This window comes from Solanum lycopersicum, chromosome 7 (genome assembly GCF_036512215.1).
Source record: "Solanum lycopersicum chromosome 7, SLM_r2.1".
NCBI classification, from domain to species: Eukaryota; Viridiplantae; Streptophyta; class Magnoliopsida; order Solanales; family Solanaceae; genus Solanum; species Solanum lycopersicum.
Window position 1 is genome coordinate 68,407,300 of NC_090806.1, and position 16,430 is coordinate 68,423,729.

Below are 16,430 nucleotides of genomic sequence, written 5' to 3' on the forward strand. Positions count from 1 at the left end.
GAGGTAGCTTTTTCCTCACTAATATTTTGTTCCTATTTCTTACAATTTTGTGTGATATAAACATTGTTTAGATTGTCAAATATCCTTTTCAGAAGGACATTTTCCATAACTTTCAATGTGATTGTTAAAGAACTACCTATGAACAAAGTTTCATTGGGTTCAATAAAGACAATATAGTTCAACTGTTATTTTTACAAAAACATAACAAATGACTATTCACCAATATTCATGTTTATGCAAATAACTTTATTATAATAGACATATCTTTTCATGAAAAATCACAACATTTTAAGTGATTTTTTTTTCATAAAAGAACACAATTATTTTGAACAAGTATATATATAATTTGGATGTTTCATATTAGTCACACTATAAACTAGTAATAGGGAAACTCAACAACCACAATATCAAATATACTCCAAGAATTTTGTGGGTATAACATAATACAAAAGTATCATTAAATTTCATATCTTTTGCTCCAAAGTTAAATTAGACACCAAGTCTAATCATAAGCAAATAATCCCACATTTCAAATGTGATCTCAAAAATATTTTTCAAGTATTTGAAAATAGTTTTTTCACATATTTTAATGTTGGAAACATTATTCTACGAAAGAATTATAGTGCTGCAATTCTCTTTGGCAATGTTTACACAATGTTAAAGTTCATTCCATAGAAATACAAAATCACAAATTCTAATTCACTAGTATTTTTTCTCTATCATAAATAGACATACCACTTAGTATTTTAAATACTAACAATAAGGACAAAAAGAAATTGTACAATTTATTTCTATATTACATTGAAGTTTATAGAAAATCAAAAGTACAACATTGACTTATTATGTGAAGTTTTTATATTCTTCAAACCAATTGCATAGTCCAATTTATCCAGAGTATAAAATCACAAAAGTTTTTAGTCTACAAAATGAGACACATTAACATTTCTCATGGAGTACAAAACTACAAAAAAAAAAAAATTCTCCAAACAGAATAACACATATTCTTTATCACATAGAAATGTTTTTCTTATCAAATAGTTTTCCAACTATAACATTTTGACATACTATTTTATCAAATAAAAAATATGCATCTCTCATTTTTGCAAACTAAAGAATTTTAAAAGCAACAATATTTGCGAAGTAAAATTCATACCACAACATATGGTTTGCAGATCTTTTTCCAAAGATACACATAAAAAAAAATTAAAAACCAAAGATGATAACTTTTAGAAACTATTTTCCTCCTTAGATAATTTAATAAGAAGGTTACCTGGTAATCTTTAAACAGAATACCATAAAAAAAAATTGTTAGATTCTCACTTCAACCTTGCTAAACAAAGCAACGAATTATGGAGAAGTAATGCATTTATCTTCCACTTCCATGATCAGATTCTCTCAATCATTAGAATACAAAAAATACTAACAGTATATTAATTTCCTTAAGATTGTTGTTCATCTTGTATTCCAAACATACTTAGAACAAAACTTTGAACATCTTTGTAAGAAAACAAAGTTTAAGAACATTTTCACAACTAGAAATTAAAACTAGTAGCGAAACTAGAATCAGAAACAGATTTTTTTAAAAAATATACGAAATATTTTTCCTAAAGAGGAATTGTTGTTAATATGTATCTAAAGAATCTTACTGATTCCAACAAACTTTGCAGAAACACGAAGTTACCAAGTTTAATGAACCAGTGAAGAACAGAAGAATAGAAGAACTGAAATTAATTCACAAATCTAAAATTTGTAAAACACGTGCCAGAATCTGGAAAATTTTAATAGGAAAAAGATCAAGTCCACTGAATTCACAGTGTCCCCTTAAAGAAATTATTCCCCTCTAGTATTCGAGGTTTGATTTGGAATATGACCTCCCAGGGTAAAATGATTTCAATCACCAGAGTATAGATACCAAAAACTCCGGTGTCAGTGAACCACTCAACGGCAGTAAAGTACACTTAGAATACTAAATTTAGTAGTTGAAGAAGAAGTCCATGAATTCAATTCAAAATGAGAGGAAATCCCTCAATTTATAGAAAACAAAGGATAGTGCGAAAAGGTTCTTATTGTGCCTTACCGGATGGTCACAAACCTTTGGAAAAATCACAATCTTTCAGAAAGGTCGTCACCTTTCATAAAAGTCACAACTTTCCATAAAAATCGCAACTCTTCATAAAAGTCACAACTTTTCATAAAAGTCGCAACTCTTTATAAAAGTTACAATTCTTCATTTTTCATTCACACCTTTTTTAAATCCAACATAATAATATCCCAAAAACATTACAGAAGATATTGGCATATCCTATGACACGGAAAGCTCCGTTAAAATAGAAGAAAAAGTTAACTGAAGGACGGTTTTGGTCAGTTTTTTCAAACTTACGAACGGTTATGAGTTAAATGGGATAAATATATGGATGTAATAACAATTTGCATCAGATTTTGAACACCTAAATCCAATTTGAACTGATTTATTCGCCCGCCAAATTCAAATATCGCCGGAGTAAACCTTTCCACCGTGAATTCTTTGCTTCTCCGGACACCTTCAGGATCTTCACTGGGCTCGAAATTGTAAGTTTTCTTTGTCATGAAACAAAAACCCGAATCCCTCACTGTTTCTCATGAATCCCTAATTCCCATGATATAATTCGAATTTGAAGTACTTTGTGACGCCTTTTGCGTAGAAAATTGCAATCTGGTTGTTACATTTTGTACTAGCTTTCCATGATCAATTTTAGTATCTAATTTAGTGTAAGTTTCAATTTTTCTGGAAAATAATTTTTGTTTTGTATTTGTGTATGTTGAATTGGTATCAGGTTGCCGAGACATGGAATTTTGAAGTGAATTAAGGCTATAATTAGGGTGAGTTTAGTTTAACATTGTTGTAGAAGTAGCAGTTTGTTGGGGAAATGGAAAAGAAAATGGAAATCCCAAATTCAGGGGGTTCAGTCTCAAGGAGACCTGTGAGAAGGAGGTTAGCTTCTAGGAATTATGATGAGACTGTGATGGATAAAATCATAGATGAGCAGTTGGGTAGTCCGGTGGGGAAGAAGATTAGAACTAAGAAAGATTTGGAGAAAGAAACTGAAAAAGAGGCCTTGATTGCTCTTTCTTTGGGCTTCCCAATTGATGACCTTCTTGAAGAAGAAAAAAAGGCTGGAGTTGTAAGTGAATTGGATGGGAAAGAGCAAAACGATTACATCGTTGTCAGAAATCATATTCTCGCAAAATGGAGGGAGAATGTGCGTATTTGGCTGAACAAAGGAAGGATAAGGGAAATTATAAGTGTTGAGTATGAACATTTGGTAGCCATAGCATATGATTTTCTTTTAAGTAACGGGTATATAAATTTCGGGGTTTCATCATCATTTGAATCTAATCTTCCTGAGGAACCTAGAGAAGGGTCTGTAATTATCATTGGTGCTGGACTCGCTGGTTTGGCTGCAGCAAGGCAACTGATGGCTTTTGGATTCAAGGTAACTGTCCTTGAAGGTAGGAACCGACCAGGAGGGAGAGTTTATTCTGAGAAAATGGGATGGAAGGGAAAGTTTGCTGCTGTGGATCTTGGTGGCAGTGTTATAACTGGTATCCATGCGAATCCTTTGGGAGTTTTGGCTAGACAACTTTCCATTCCGCTTCACAGTGTTAGAGATAAGTGTCCTTTATACAAGCCTGATGGTGCTCCTGTTGATTCAGTAGTTGATTCCACAGTTGAACTCATTTTCAATAAGCTACTAGACAAAGTTGCTGAACTACGAAAAATCGTAAGTGGATTGGCTACTGATGTCTCGTTAGGCTCCGTTTTGGAGACACTTAGACGATTATATTGTGTGGCTAAAACTAAAGAGGAGAAGCAACTTTTGCATTGGCATTTTGCAAACTTGGAATATGCAAATGCTGGATGCCTTTCGGAACTCTCTGCTGCCTACTGGGATCAGGACGATCCTTATGAAATGGATGGTGATCATTGTTTTCTTGTTGGTGGAAATCGAGCTATGATCAGGGCATTGTGTAAAGGAGTTCCTATATTCTATGGAAAGACTGTTCAGACAATTAAGTATGGAAATGAAGGAGTTGAGGTCATTGCTGGGGACCAACTTTTTCAGGCAGACATGGTCCTATGTACTGTTCCTCTTGGGGTACTAAAAAGAAGATCAATTAGATTTGAACCAGAGTTACCTGAGAAGAAGCTTGAAGCTATTGATAGGCTAGGATTTGGGTTGCTGAATAAAGTTGCCATGGTATTTCCTCATATTTTTTGGGGCGAAGACTTGGATACCTTCGGTTGCCTCAACCATCATAGCCACAGACGAGGAGAGTACTTCTTATTTTACAGTTACCATACTGTTTCTGGGGGTCCAGTACTTATTGCACTTGTTGCTGGTGACGCTGCTCAACTTTTCGAAAGCACAGATCCGTCCACTTTAATTAATCGAGTGATTAACATTCTCAAAGGTATCATCCTTCTTTGTTTTTGTATCTTTATATTTTTTTCCAGGGGTCAACTTACACGCTCCTTGACTAATCAACCAATCAGCCTGTCCAGCTAACAAACAACAGGCTTCCCATGTGATCCTGCTCATGGAGGGTGGAGAAAATGGGTTCACACCAATTGTTGTAGTTGGGATTCCAACCTTATTGTCATGATTTAACCACTAGGAGGTCTCCTTAGGAACGTATCATCTATATTTATATTAGACTGATAGATTTTTAATTTTCTTTTCCCTGTTTTTGTTCTTTGAGGAAGAACCTGAAATCTGGTTTTGATTTTCATATGGCTACTTCGACAGGCATTTATGAGCAAAAGGGAATAAGCGTGCCTGATCCTATACAATCCATATGCACAAAATGGGGAAGTGATCCCTTTTCGTTTGGCTCATATTCACATGTTCGTGTTCAGTCATCTGGCAGTGATTATGACATACTTGCAGAAAATCTCGGAGGTCGGTTGTTTTTTGCTGGAGAGGCTACGATTCGACAACATCCAGCCACCATGCATGGAGCCTATTTGAGTGGCTTAAGAGAAGCTTCTCACATTTCCCAATCCATGAAAGCGAGGCAAAACAATCCAAGGAGAACTGTATCAAAGAATGTTCGACCAAGCAATGATACATTGGAAGAGTTGTTTGAAAAGCCAGATCTAGCATTCGGGAAGTTGTTATTTGTATTTGATCCCCTCACTTGTGATTCTAATTCTTTAGGACTGATGAGAGTTACTTTTGGAAAATCCAACGACGAGCTTAATTCAGAAGAGGTAGACAATATGCCTCAACATTTATTAAATCCATCACTGCAGCTTTATACAGTTGTGTCTCGTGAGCAAGCACATGAGCTGCAGTTGGTGAAGGAGGGAAACAATTGCAAATTGTTAGATTTGCTTGAAGGTCTTGGGTTAAAGTTAGTGGGAGCGAATGGACTAGGAGTTCAAGGCCATACTTTGGCTGCTAAAATTGTTAAAGGTAGAAGGAGTCGAAGCTATACTGCCAAGCAGAAGGCAGGCGAAAGTAGCAGTCAGTTACCTTGAGTATATATAAGCTAAGTTTCTTCAATATTACTGTATTCATGTATTGCTCGTAGGTATATATTGTGCATCTGGCAGCAGAGTGTGAAAAAGGATCGATGAACGCGCGTTTTGCATCTGGTTTGGGAGTTTCAAGCCTTCCTACTCTGTGCTGTTGTTTATGTTGTGGATATTTTTCTATATGCTTGTGCTTTCTACTCCTAGATAGTGCAAACTTTCTTGTAGGCTAAATAGGTTTTTGCTCTCTTTTGTAGTCAAAGTTGTATAATCTTTTTAAAGGAGTGATTAAACTTGTACAAGCAAAGTGCTGAAAATGAAAGAAACTAATTGTATGCATGTCAGCTGTGTGTCAATTTATATATTTCTTCTTTAATTATAAACTTTCGTTCAAATATATAAAGAGAGAAGGATCGAAAACAGCAGGAATGTTGACGAAGAGGTGTCTGCTCTTTCGTAAACACTCTCGACTATAAACTGGAATGTTCATGAAGAGGTTGTCTGCTACTAGACTCTTTTATATAGTAATTTTTAAATATATAAAAAAACTAAAAAAACAAGAGAAGCAAATGAAAACAGAGAATATATAAAAAATTTATACATATCCTCGATCAGAAACAAACACACTAACTAGTAGTAAACAAGACAAACAAATTTAAATCAAAGAAAGTATAGAAATTTTATAAATACCTTCGGCCAGAAGCATGTTGTCTGTCTCTTCGTCTGCTCTAGCTCCTAGAGTCTTCTATATAGTAGTAATTTTCAAATATATAAAAGACAAAGAAATTAAAATAGAGAAAATATAAAAGTTTTATAAATACCCTCGGTTAGAAGTAGACACGTCAACGAAGAAACATTTGATCTTGAAAAAGTCGACACATGCACGGCATTTGCAATCTTCAAATGTACACATACTGCAACTGAAGCAAACACACCTAACACAACCATTGCACTTGGCAGATTTTGGGCAAACTCCTGCACAATTTTCGACTCATATGTCTTTAGCTTCATGCAATTTAACCTTTAAAAAAGAAAGAAAATGTATCACTAGTAAATCAAACTTATGATAAATAATGAAAATATAATCTTCAATATGCAAATTTTACTCTACAAATTATTCAAGGAAATGATAGTAATAATTGAAAAATGATAAAAAAAAATTTGTAGTAGTAGAGTTGAAAGACATACTAATTAACATATATACAAGTTATACAAGCATATATATACATGATCATAAAATACATGTGTTATTTTATGAATTATTGTTACTCCTTTACTAAGCTATTCATTCTTTGAAAATAAAAAGTGGCCAAAAATTTTAACAATATTATTGGGAAGCCAATTTTAAATTCATAAAGTGTTTTTTTTTAAAAAAAAAAAAATTGATGTGTTTGGCCATTTTTTTTAATGAATTAGGAAAAAAAACTGAATATTAGCACAATTTTTTTTCAAAGGCTAAAGGGAAAAATCACGCTTCAAAAGTACTTCTATAAAAAAAAAAAATACATTCTAAAGACTATTAGATTGTGAATGCTTCGTGAAATAGATTGTAAACTTGTTTCATATAACATAAATAAATAAAATACGCCATCGATTATAATAAGTTAAACTATACTGATACGGAAAAAAATTATATATAAAAAATAATACCTTTTTTGAGGCATATCAGAGCATTTTCAATCCTTCATAGCAATAGCATCGTGATGATATTTTCATTCTTCTTTAGTTCGTCTAAAAAATCGACGTTGTTTGTTATATTTAGTGCAACGAATAAATTACGATGTATAATTCCTCCACGAGTTGGCCTATGAAATGTATCAATGTGATATTTCAAAAAACATGTCCTCCATAAATTTTGTTTGCACCCTTTCTTATTAATCACCCAAAATTTGACTCTTCCAATTTTGCATTGCCATCTTTCTCCCTAACATGTTTAATAAATTCGATCGGTGATAGTTTTATTATATATCAAATAAGTAACTGCTTATTATAAAAAAAAAAAGAAAAAGATATGGCTTAACAAATATACATTTGATTTTTTTGAGTTTATGGACTTTTACATTTTAGATTACTAAGTGTTTGAGTAAATTGTTTATATATATAATCAAGTGGATTTCATAACATAAATATAACATTTTTTTGATCAAATGTTGAATTCATAACTAGAGTTAATTCTGGATGATTAGCATTACATAGTAGAAACAAGTTTTTGAGGGGACAATTTAGTAGAATAAGTTGTACGTGTATATATCCTATTATTAATCATGGGTTAGATATAGTATTTTAATAATTTTTAAGATTAAATATTTAAATTGTGGAAAACTATATGCATCGTGAAAGCATACAAGAATTTTATTGTCTACGTGAATAATAGATATTCAATATCATTTATGCTAGAATATACAATCGTGTTAGAACACATAAACTTGCTAAAATTTAATTCGATAAATACCTTTTGAAGCGTGAACAAATATCTTCAAGCGAATCCCTGTGATTGACAGACCTTCAAGCGAATCCATAAGATAGACAACAACTATGGTCTTCTACAGTGATCTCAAGTTCACATCTGAACTCTCTCAAGACTTGGGTGGACAAGTATGCATAAAAAAAAAACTCTTAATTCCTTTTGAATCACCATATTTGGGATTAGTGACACCACATTCAATCTCCACACAATTTAACTTTTTGCTTAAGACACCCATGAAATTATCTAACTCCTTGTTGGTAAACATTTCTAAAACTATTTAAAAACCAAGAAAAAAAATAGTATAAACATGTCATTCTAGAATTTAGACACAAAATGTCTAAGAAATCAAAAGAAAAAGAAAAGGAGAAGCCTTTTTAGGGATGTGACATAAATTGTTAGATCTATTAATTAATATGTATGCCTCTAACATTGAACATCAATTGAAAGACAATTACATACAATTATATGAATGCATAACAATTTGTTAACAAGATATATTTATTTATATGTGCATAAACAATAAAAGAAAAAAAAGAATAAATAGTGATACAAGAATAACAAATATTTCTATGTTGTGCAAATAACTTTTTTTTGTACCAATACCTAAAATAAAAAAAAGTTAATTACTAAAATAGATCCAAATAGTAAAAAAGCAGTCTTACCTTTTATAACACGGAACGTTGGTCTCCACGAGAAAATTGAATTTAACTTCTGTCAATGAGAACACAGATGAAATTTGCGCCTTCACGTATGACACCTTCTGATAACACTAAAACATCAGGTTTCCATAAGGAAGTTGACATTCAGCTTTTGTCGATGAAAACACCGATCGACTATGACGAACCCAGATACACATCTTTGATTACACAGAATTATCAGATCTATATGAAGAAATTGAGTATCAACTTTTGTCAATGAAAATATATAGATGGACTGCGGCGCCTCCATGACCTATTTATAAGGCCGACTCTAGGGTTAGAAACGAGGTATCTATTTTAGGTCCCAAAATTTGATGTGCCGCGTTTTAAAGCTATAAATAGAATTCTTATAGGTTCTCTTGTGGAAAATTATTATGTATGTCCCATTTCAATTTATTAGTCTTATTTATTTTTAGTCTATTTTAAAACAAAAAGAATAAACATTTTTTTGGCTAATTCTTTAATTATAACTATTCATATTGAATGTTTAAAATCACGTGATTAAGTAACATTTTAGCAATTATACATATTTTAAAATTAATACTACAAGATTCAAAATAATTTCTTTACTTTCTTAATGATCAATGATAATTCATATAATTAAATCTAAAGCTAGGAGAGAATACTTTGGAAATGTTTAAGTATATTTTGAAGGAAAATAGTGATAGTTGAGATATATATATCCTAAATGAAATAAAAGTGATATTTGAATGCAATTTACAATACTTGAGTGACCATTTAAGAAGCTAACTCCAATTAATAATACACAAAGTTAATATATAATTACTTTTCTAATACACTCTACCAAACGACTCAAAGAATATCAAAATGTTCATGTACTATTTTTAAGAGTCATTTATTGAAAATGCTTAAGTTAATTATTTTTAATGAAAAATTATATTATTATAATAATGTAATTCTAGTGTTAAATAAGCTTAAACATGTTCATATACTAGTCAATTTTGTAAAATTGGGATTAAAAAAGTGGTTATATGCACCTAATTTTCTATGTGGATAAGCCCAATAAGCCAAGCCCAATTTGGATAAAAAGCCCAACAAGCCTTATAGCCTATATGGATTAGTTCCATTTCTATCACTCTCCAGTTTCCATATCCATTTTCCCTCCGAGCTCTGCGAAAATGGCGGTCTTATGCTGTGCCACCTCTGCTTATCCTACGCATACTCTGAGAGTAACTTCTGCTAAAGCTGCAGTGCGTTCGAGCTCTCGAGTTTCAGTTCCTCAGCTGCATCATTCCGATTCCCCGTTTGTTCCCGAGGTAGAACTGAATATCGAAATTCTCTGTTGTTTTCTCAGAACTAAAATAATTGAAGTTAATGTTAAACAATTTTGATTTTGGTGAATAAACGAAACAGCTACATCAATTTCTGTGTAGGAATTTCGTTTTCTTACTTTTACTTGCACCATTGTAACCACTGGTATGTAGTATTGCTTCATGCTTCATGCTTAATGCATAAATAGACACTCAAACTTGGCCTTAACTGGCAATAAGGATTCTAAATTTGAGAGTCCGCATGTAGACACATCAACTTATGAGTTGAACAAGCCAACTTACAAAATGATCATCCAGGCACCTCCAAAATTTATGTGTTATGTCAATGTGGAGTGCCTACACTACAGAGTTGGAGTGTGTAGTTACTAGTTGAGACCAAGTTGAGGTGTCTAGATAAGCACTCTCAAACTTGGAGTTCTTACTTATAAGCTGAGGCTACATTTAAGTGTTTGTTTATGTATTATGCCTGATCTTTATGAATTTAGAAAGTATATCTACCAGCAAATTATACATTAAATAACTTAGACTACTGGGAAACTATGACAAAATTTCGGTTTCAAGTGGACAGCAGGGCAGAGGCAGGGTACCACTTCATCAAAAAATTGCACTATATGTAGGGTCCAACTTTTCTTTTCCCGTTAATATATATATATATATATATATATATGATGTTGAATCCTTTGTTTCTTCATATGTTTACCTCTTTCTATTTTGAACTACCTAAACAAAAATTCTAGCTCCACCACTTGTGAACAGTGCCATAGTGGCAGATGTATTGGACAGTACCCTATTTATGTAGCAGTTTTCACTTCATGAGATCCAAACTATGTAAATTTTATTTAGCATTTTAAAAATGTATTTGCTATAGTTTTCGAATCTCTAAATTTCAATTTTAAAATAATGAGTTAATCTAATCAATTTAGCTTTGAAGTTTAGTCAAACTGACTCTCGGGAAGCAAAAAGTTCCACATAAGTTGGGACGGAGAGAATATATGTTTACGCTTTGTTCTCACTTTACCACCACAAAATTGTGGTGGATGCAGTACCTCACCGCTCAGGCGCTCACTGTCTTAAAATCCTGGATTTCTGGCTTTGATATTGTGGGCTTGGGATGAGTCTATTTATTGAGAAATGAATGCAACATGATTGCATTTTCTGGATCTACAATGTGTAGGTTAATAAGGCTGTTGATTCTTTGTCAAAAGAGTTCAGAGAAGTTGACAATTTAGTGGCACGCAATACTGCGCGAGTTTTGAGAGCTTTCCAAAGGGTCAAGGTTGGGTCTCATGTAAGTTTTCATTCTCCAAAATTTGTTAAATTGTACCTTGTAGACATCATTTACATGTGAATTTTTATCTTTGGAGCAAATGAATCTTCAAATATATCAATTTTCGTTGCAAGATTTCTTTATATTCTTCGGTTCCTGTGAACTATACCAACCTTGCAAATGATCATATGGAGCTTTAGGCCTAGAATACTGATGGTTTAGAACCTTACTCAACCTTTACCTTAGGATATACTCTCTAGGGTCAGATGGAAATAAAAAGCTCATGAATTCAATTATTTTGACAATCTCAAAAAAAAAAAGTCATGAGGGGCCTACATGTTTTGCCAGTACCATGACTATGATCTTTTTTATTCTACTGCATGCGTGAATGATATCTTATCACTGAAAAACTAGTCAAAAGGTTTTTTTTTTGGGTGAGTGCTCTGACTAGTATTTTATTATTTGTTGTTTATCAAAAACAGAAAAAGATAAGAACTACTATAGTTTACCATGACTGGAAGCAAGCTAAAAGTTTGTTCAACTAGCGTTGTCCAATAAACATTATTGTATGTGATGTGGCGAGACTGAATGTCAACAAATAGAAAACACATGTTACCTTAATTTTACAATATACCTTCTGTTCTCTGAAGAAAGCATAATGCATGTACAAGTATTAGCACACAATTTTCTTTCTTTTAGGGGATGTGGGTGGAGGGAGTTGAGTCATGGCTAGATGGGATTCAAATCCATCAACAATTTGTTTTGTTCTGTTCCTTAGGTTTATGAACAAATGAAACATAAGGACAGTCATTGACACTCTTCCATCCTAGTTAAAATATTACATCATCCCCCTTTAAGTGGAACAACATTAATGCATTATATTACATCGTATTTTTTACACTGTCCAACTTATTCAGAATTTGAGATCCTATTTCTAAGTGTTCTGTGGTACACAATATTTTTACCGAGCACGGCTAACCAGAATGGTCTCGTCGACAGTAATGACATTGACAAGGTCAAGTGTCATAGTGGCAACTAGTACGCACTCTATGTTGTTAGCACTAAGAAGTGTAAAATATGCTTGCATCAGCACTTTGGTGGTAGCACTGGCTATGGTCATGAAGAAGCTGGTGGGCGTGAAGCCTTGGACCAGGCTTTTGCAGAAATTGTTGGTGCTGAGTCTGCAATTGTTCGATCACAGGTTTGCAATTTTTTTCTTTTTTTGGGTAGCTTCATATTTCCGTGAAAGAGGATATATTTTCTTAATCTACTTTCGCACTTCACCTTCAGTTCTTCTCAGGTACTCATGCAATCACTTGTGCCTTATTCGCTTTCTTAAGACCAGGGGATGAGGTATAGTTATTCTATACTTGTTATTATCACAATACTCTGTTTCATGAATTATTATTGTCCATACCCATTTATGTTTCACGCATTTGCCATTTTCGAAAAATTATTATTTTTACTGAAAATGACTTGAATCAACTTGTCTCAGTTGTTAGCGATAGCTGGTGCACCTTATGATACTCTGGAGGAAGTAATTGGAAAAAGGGACTCTGGTGGATTGGGTTCCTTGAAAGATTTTGGAGTAGAATACCGGGAAGTCCCAGTAAGTTGCATCTGCATGTTAGATATTAGGTCCATATGACTTAATTTTTCAGAATTTGAGAATAACAAACATTATCTGGACATATCGCAGCTTGCAGAGGATGGCGGGCTTGATTGGGATGCACTTAAAACCTCTATAAGACCTCACACTAAGTGTGCACTCATACAGAGATCATGTGGTTATTCTTGGCGTCGCAGTTTGAGTGTCACTGAGATAGGTCGAGCAATTGATATAATCAAGGTAAACCTTTTGAAACCACGTCCTTGATGATAACAGTTATTTCCAATAACAAACTCTCAAATATTTGGCTACTGAAAGGGTGCCAAAGATTACAAGCTATTCAAAGTATACCCTTTATCAGGCATAAGATGCCATGTCTATATAACTGATGTCATCCTGGTCCTTGATGGTTTGTGTTTGTAACACTGGGATAAATACTTTTTGTTGTTTTCACTTATTGGTGTTTGGATGTCTTAACATTGGCTATGAGAAAAGATAGTTCTGCCTTCAAACTCTCTTCTTTGACGCAGATGCAGAACCCAGGCTGCATGGTCATGGTAGATAACTGCTATGGTGAATTTGTTGACGACATCGAACCTCCTATGGTGGTATGTAAAGTTTTTTTTGTCATTAAAGTTCTGCATGTGAAAATATCAGATGTTGATTTTTGGATGAGCAGGGTGCTGACCTAATTGCTGGAAGTTTGATTAAAAATCCGGGTGGAACGATTGCACCATGTGGTGGATATGTTGCGGGAAGGAAAAAATGGGTAGAAGCAGCAGCTGCCCGTCTCTCGGCCCCAGGACTTGGAGTTGATTGCGGTTCTACCCCTGGTGATATAATGAGAACTTTATTTCAGGGTTTATTCCTCTCACCTCAAATGGTTGGTGAAGCAATAAAGGTATCTCTTTTCTGCTAAAGTTTTGATATGGTAATAATCTTTTGCTACTTCTGCCTCACCTGGTTATATGCATTCCTAACTCCTGTTGCAAGGGAAGCTTCCTGATAGCTGAAGTCATGGCGGCTAAAGGTTATAAAGTGCAGCCACTTTGCCGGATCAAGCGTCATGACACAGTGCAGGTTTGTTCGTCACATCTTGCATTTGTCTAGGCATATGCAAGTCCTTGTATTGCTTACTGTCGAAGAATGCCCATCTGTTTGCAAAAATGGTCCTAAAGTGTACCACCCACCATTCAATCACACTTCCTCATTCAATGAGCATTGTTACTATCTTTGTGTTTCTTCTATGAATTATATCACTATATCAAGTATATAATGGTGCTTTCAGACGTGTGCGGGTATTTTAAAGCAGTCATTGCTGGATTTCACACTTATACGTGCAACTGGACACTTAAGTTTTGCTATTCTTGTCAGGCTGTACAACTTGGAAATCGTGAGAATCTACTTTCCTTTTGCGAGGCTGTTCAGAGAAGTTCTCCTGTCAGCTCTTTTATCAGGCCTGTTGCAGGTGCAACTGCTGGCTATGCATCTGAGGTATGACCAGTTCGTTGGGAATTAGTTTTGCTGTACTTGAAGGGAACTATTTCTTTTTTCTTGTTAGTATTGTGTTAACAGTGTAGTGGAAATAACATTATTGAAGATGGTTAATTGTTAAAGCTATGACATAGGAAACTCTTTGTAACTATCATGCCTTAAAGCTCATGTAGAATTAGTTGCGATCGGAATCTAATATGAGCAAATATTTTCTTTTTATACTGGGAAACATTTCTTTAATGTCTTCTTCTATCTGCTTGGATTCGTTGGAATCATAGAAGATGAGGGAGTTGTGGACTTGTGGCAATGAATCAGAAGCAAGCTTGCTTCTGTCCTGACTTTTCGAGCTTGGATAGTTGGTTTAATTTTTGAGTCTAGGTTGATGTCTGCAATTTTGTCTTGGTTTTCTACCTGTCCTTTTTCTTTTCCTTTGTATGCTCAGCATTTGAATTCTTGTAGTATAATTTATATATGAAGCACAACTTAATTACTTTTTTACTAGAGTGTATTATCTTGAGTAACTTACCTTCAGCCTATTTTTGGAATGTTATTCATGGATTAGGTAATTTTTGCTGATGGAACCTTCATTGATGGAAGTACTAGCGAGCTCTCATGTGATGGACCACTAAGAGAGCCTTTCTCTGTTTTCTGTCAGGTAATCTCTGCCATTTCTGTGACTATTAGTTAGTTTTCTATGGAAGTAATTACATATATGTTTGTTTATGTAACTGATCATGTGGGAAAGAGGTATATGTTTATTCGTTTTTTCAACGAATTTGAGGGAGATTCAATTTTCTCACTCGAATTTCCAATTGCAGGGTGGCACTCATTGGACGCAGTGGGGACTAGTTCTGGGGGAGGTTTTGAAATCTCTATGAAACTGGAAAAGATCATACATTGGTGAATATCCTTCACAAATCAATTTTTTCCACCAAGTTCCTCAGAGTATCATCAACGTAAATTGTGGCCAAAAGAGAGATTCTTCATCAACTGCACAAATTTTGTAGAGTAGGTAAGATAACACTTTTCCTCTGATTTGCACTACGAAAGCCTTGGGTCTTTCAAAGAACTGTGAATATGTCAAGTCTGCAAAGATCACTATGAGCTTTGGTATCCCTCGACTATGATTTTGACATGGCTTCAATGGATTTGACTTTTCTTTCTAAAACATTATTTGATTAAAAGATTTGTCATGTGTTATTTCTGTTTCATTCATCAGGCCATGCGAATGATATCGGATGCTCCACACAATATCATATACAAGAACAAAAGGAGGTGAAGAGGATTGCTTGGACATGAGTACTAGAACAAGAAATCCAGTGGTAAGGATTTGTTTGTCTCGGTATTAATACTTCTGTCTATAGATATTGTTTCTCGGAAAAGGAAAGGAAAAAAATTGCATATAACTCAAAGGCATGTCCACGTTTTTTCAAAAAGAGGAATATGAGAGGTTATAGATACATCCCCTCTTCCAATTTGCATCAGAGAATATGGTCAGATTACTTTGAAGATGCCCGAGTGTTAAAAGACATGTCAGTCAGTCAAATTCCTTCTTGTTAAAACATGCTTCATTTTCCTAGGTGCTCAACTACTTGAAATGATGATGAATTCATTGTTTATCATGCTTATTCTATTTGATTAATCTGTTCATCATGCTCAGCTTATTGTACTTGAAATATTTCACCTAACTCCCTGATTTTAATGATTTCTTCTGATCCAATTTTCTACGATTAGGTTAGTAGCATAAACCAAGCAAATGGACTTTTGAAAACAGATCCTCGTTTGATGCTGTCAAGTTTAGTCCAGGCATCATAGTCTGATTAATTGAACATTGATGTAAAATTTTCTGTCTCATCAATATGCTCAAAATAGTCACTAACTTAATAGACGAACTCATACTTATTTACAGAATAATGCTCGATTCCGTTCACGTTTTGTTATTTTTTGTTGTAATTTATGCGCCACCTGCTGTGCTTCTGCATGACTACTAATATTTGCTTGTACACCCGATTACATCGAGCATATATCGTCTTCCATCAGCACAAGTACTAAGTTATATTGTTCATCAAACTTAGGCAAATAGTTTCC

General features: G+C 33.9%; 2 protein-coding genes and 1 long non-coding RNA gene across 5 annotated transcripts; 2 read left to right on the top strand and 1 right to left on the bottom strand.

Annotated features, from left to right (window-relative positions):
* The first annotated feature begins 2,360 nt into the window (after positions 1 to 2,360).
* On the top strand, positions 2,361 to 5,803 carry LOC101245271 (lysine-specific histone demethylase 1 homolog 2-like). Its single transcript, XM_004244314.5, has 3 exons — positions 2,361 to 2,568; positions 2,814 to 4,452; positions 4,788 to 5,803. Exons 2-3 carry the CDS (start codon positions 2,907 to 2,909, stop codon positions 5,519 to 5,521), a joined length of 2,280 nt encoding a protein of 759 aa, XP_004244362.3. The 5' UTR covers positions 2,361 to 2,568; positions 2,814 to 2,906; the 3' UTR covers positions 5,522 to 5,803.
* A 92-nt stretch (positions 5,804 to 5,895) lies between these two features.
* LOC138337265 (uncharacterized) lies at positions 5,896 to 8,973 on the bottom strand. Of its 3 annotated transcripts, XR_011210842.1 has the most exons (5): positions 8,645 to 8,973; positions 7,968 to 8,097; positions 7,166 to 7,439; positions 6,337 to 6,536; positions 5,897 to 6,260 (listed from the first exon to the last, which is right to left on the bottom strand). It is a non-coding gene; the product is annotated as an uncharacterized lncRNA (long non-coding RNA). The 3 variants fall into 3 exon arrangements; XR_011210843.1 differs by having other exon boundaries at positions 5,896 to 6,490; XR_011210841.1 differs by having other exon boundaries at positions 5,898 to 6,536.
* Positions 8,974 to 9,773: 800 nt separating this feature from the next.
* On the top strand, positions 9,774 to 16,381 carry LOC101245382 (uncharacterized). The gene is made up of 14 exons (XM_069287551.1): positions 9,774 to 9,957; positions 11,147 to 11,260; positions 12,330 to 12,440; positions 12,530 to 12,592; positions 12,735 to 12,848; positions 12,939 to 13,088; positions 13,379 to 13,456; positions 13,528 to 13,749; positions 13,842 to 13,928; positions 14,223 to 14,342; positions 14,905 to 14,997; positions 15,161 to 15,354; positions 15,562 to 15,664; positions 16,077 to 16,381. The coding sequence occupies exons 1-12, from the start codon at positions 9,820 to 9,822 to the stop codon at positions 15,218 to 15,220; spliced, it is 1,350 nt and encodes a 449-aa protein (XP_069143652.1). The 5' UTR covers positions 9,774 to 9,819; the 3' UTR covers positions 15,221 to 15,354; positions 15,562 to 15,664; positions 16,077 to 16,381.
* Positions 16,382 to 16,430: the final 49 nt, after the last annotated feature.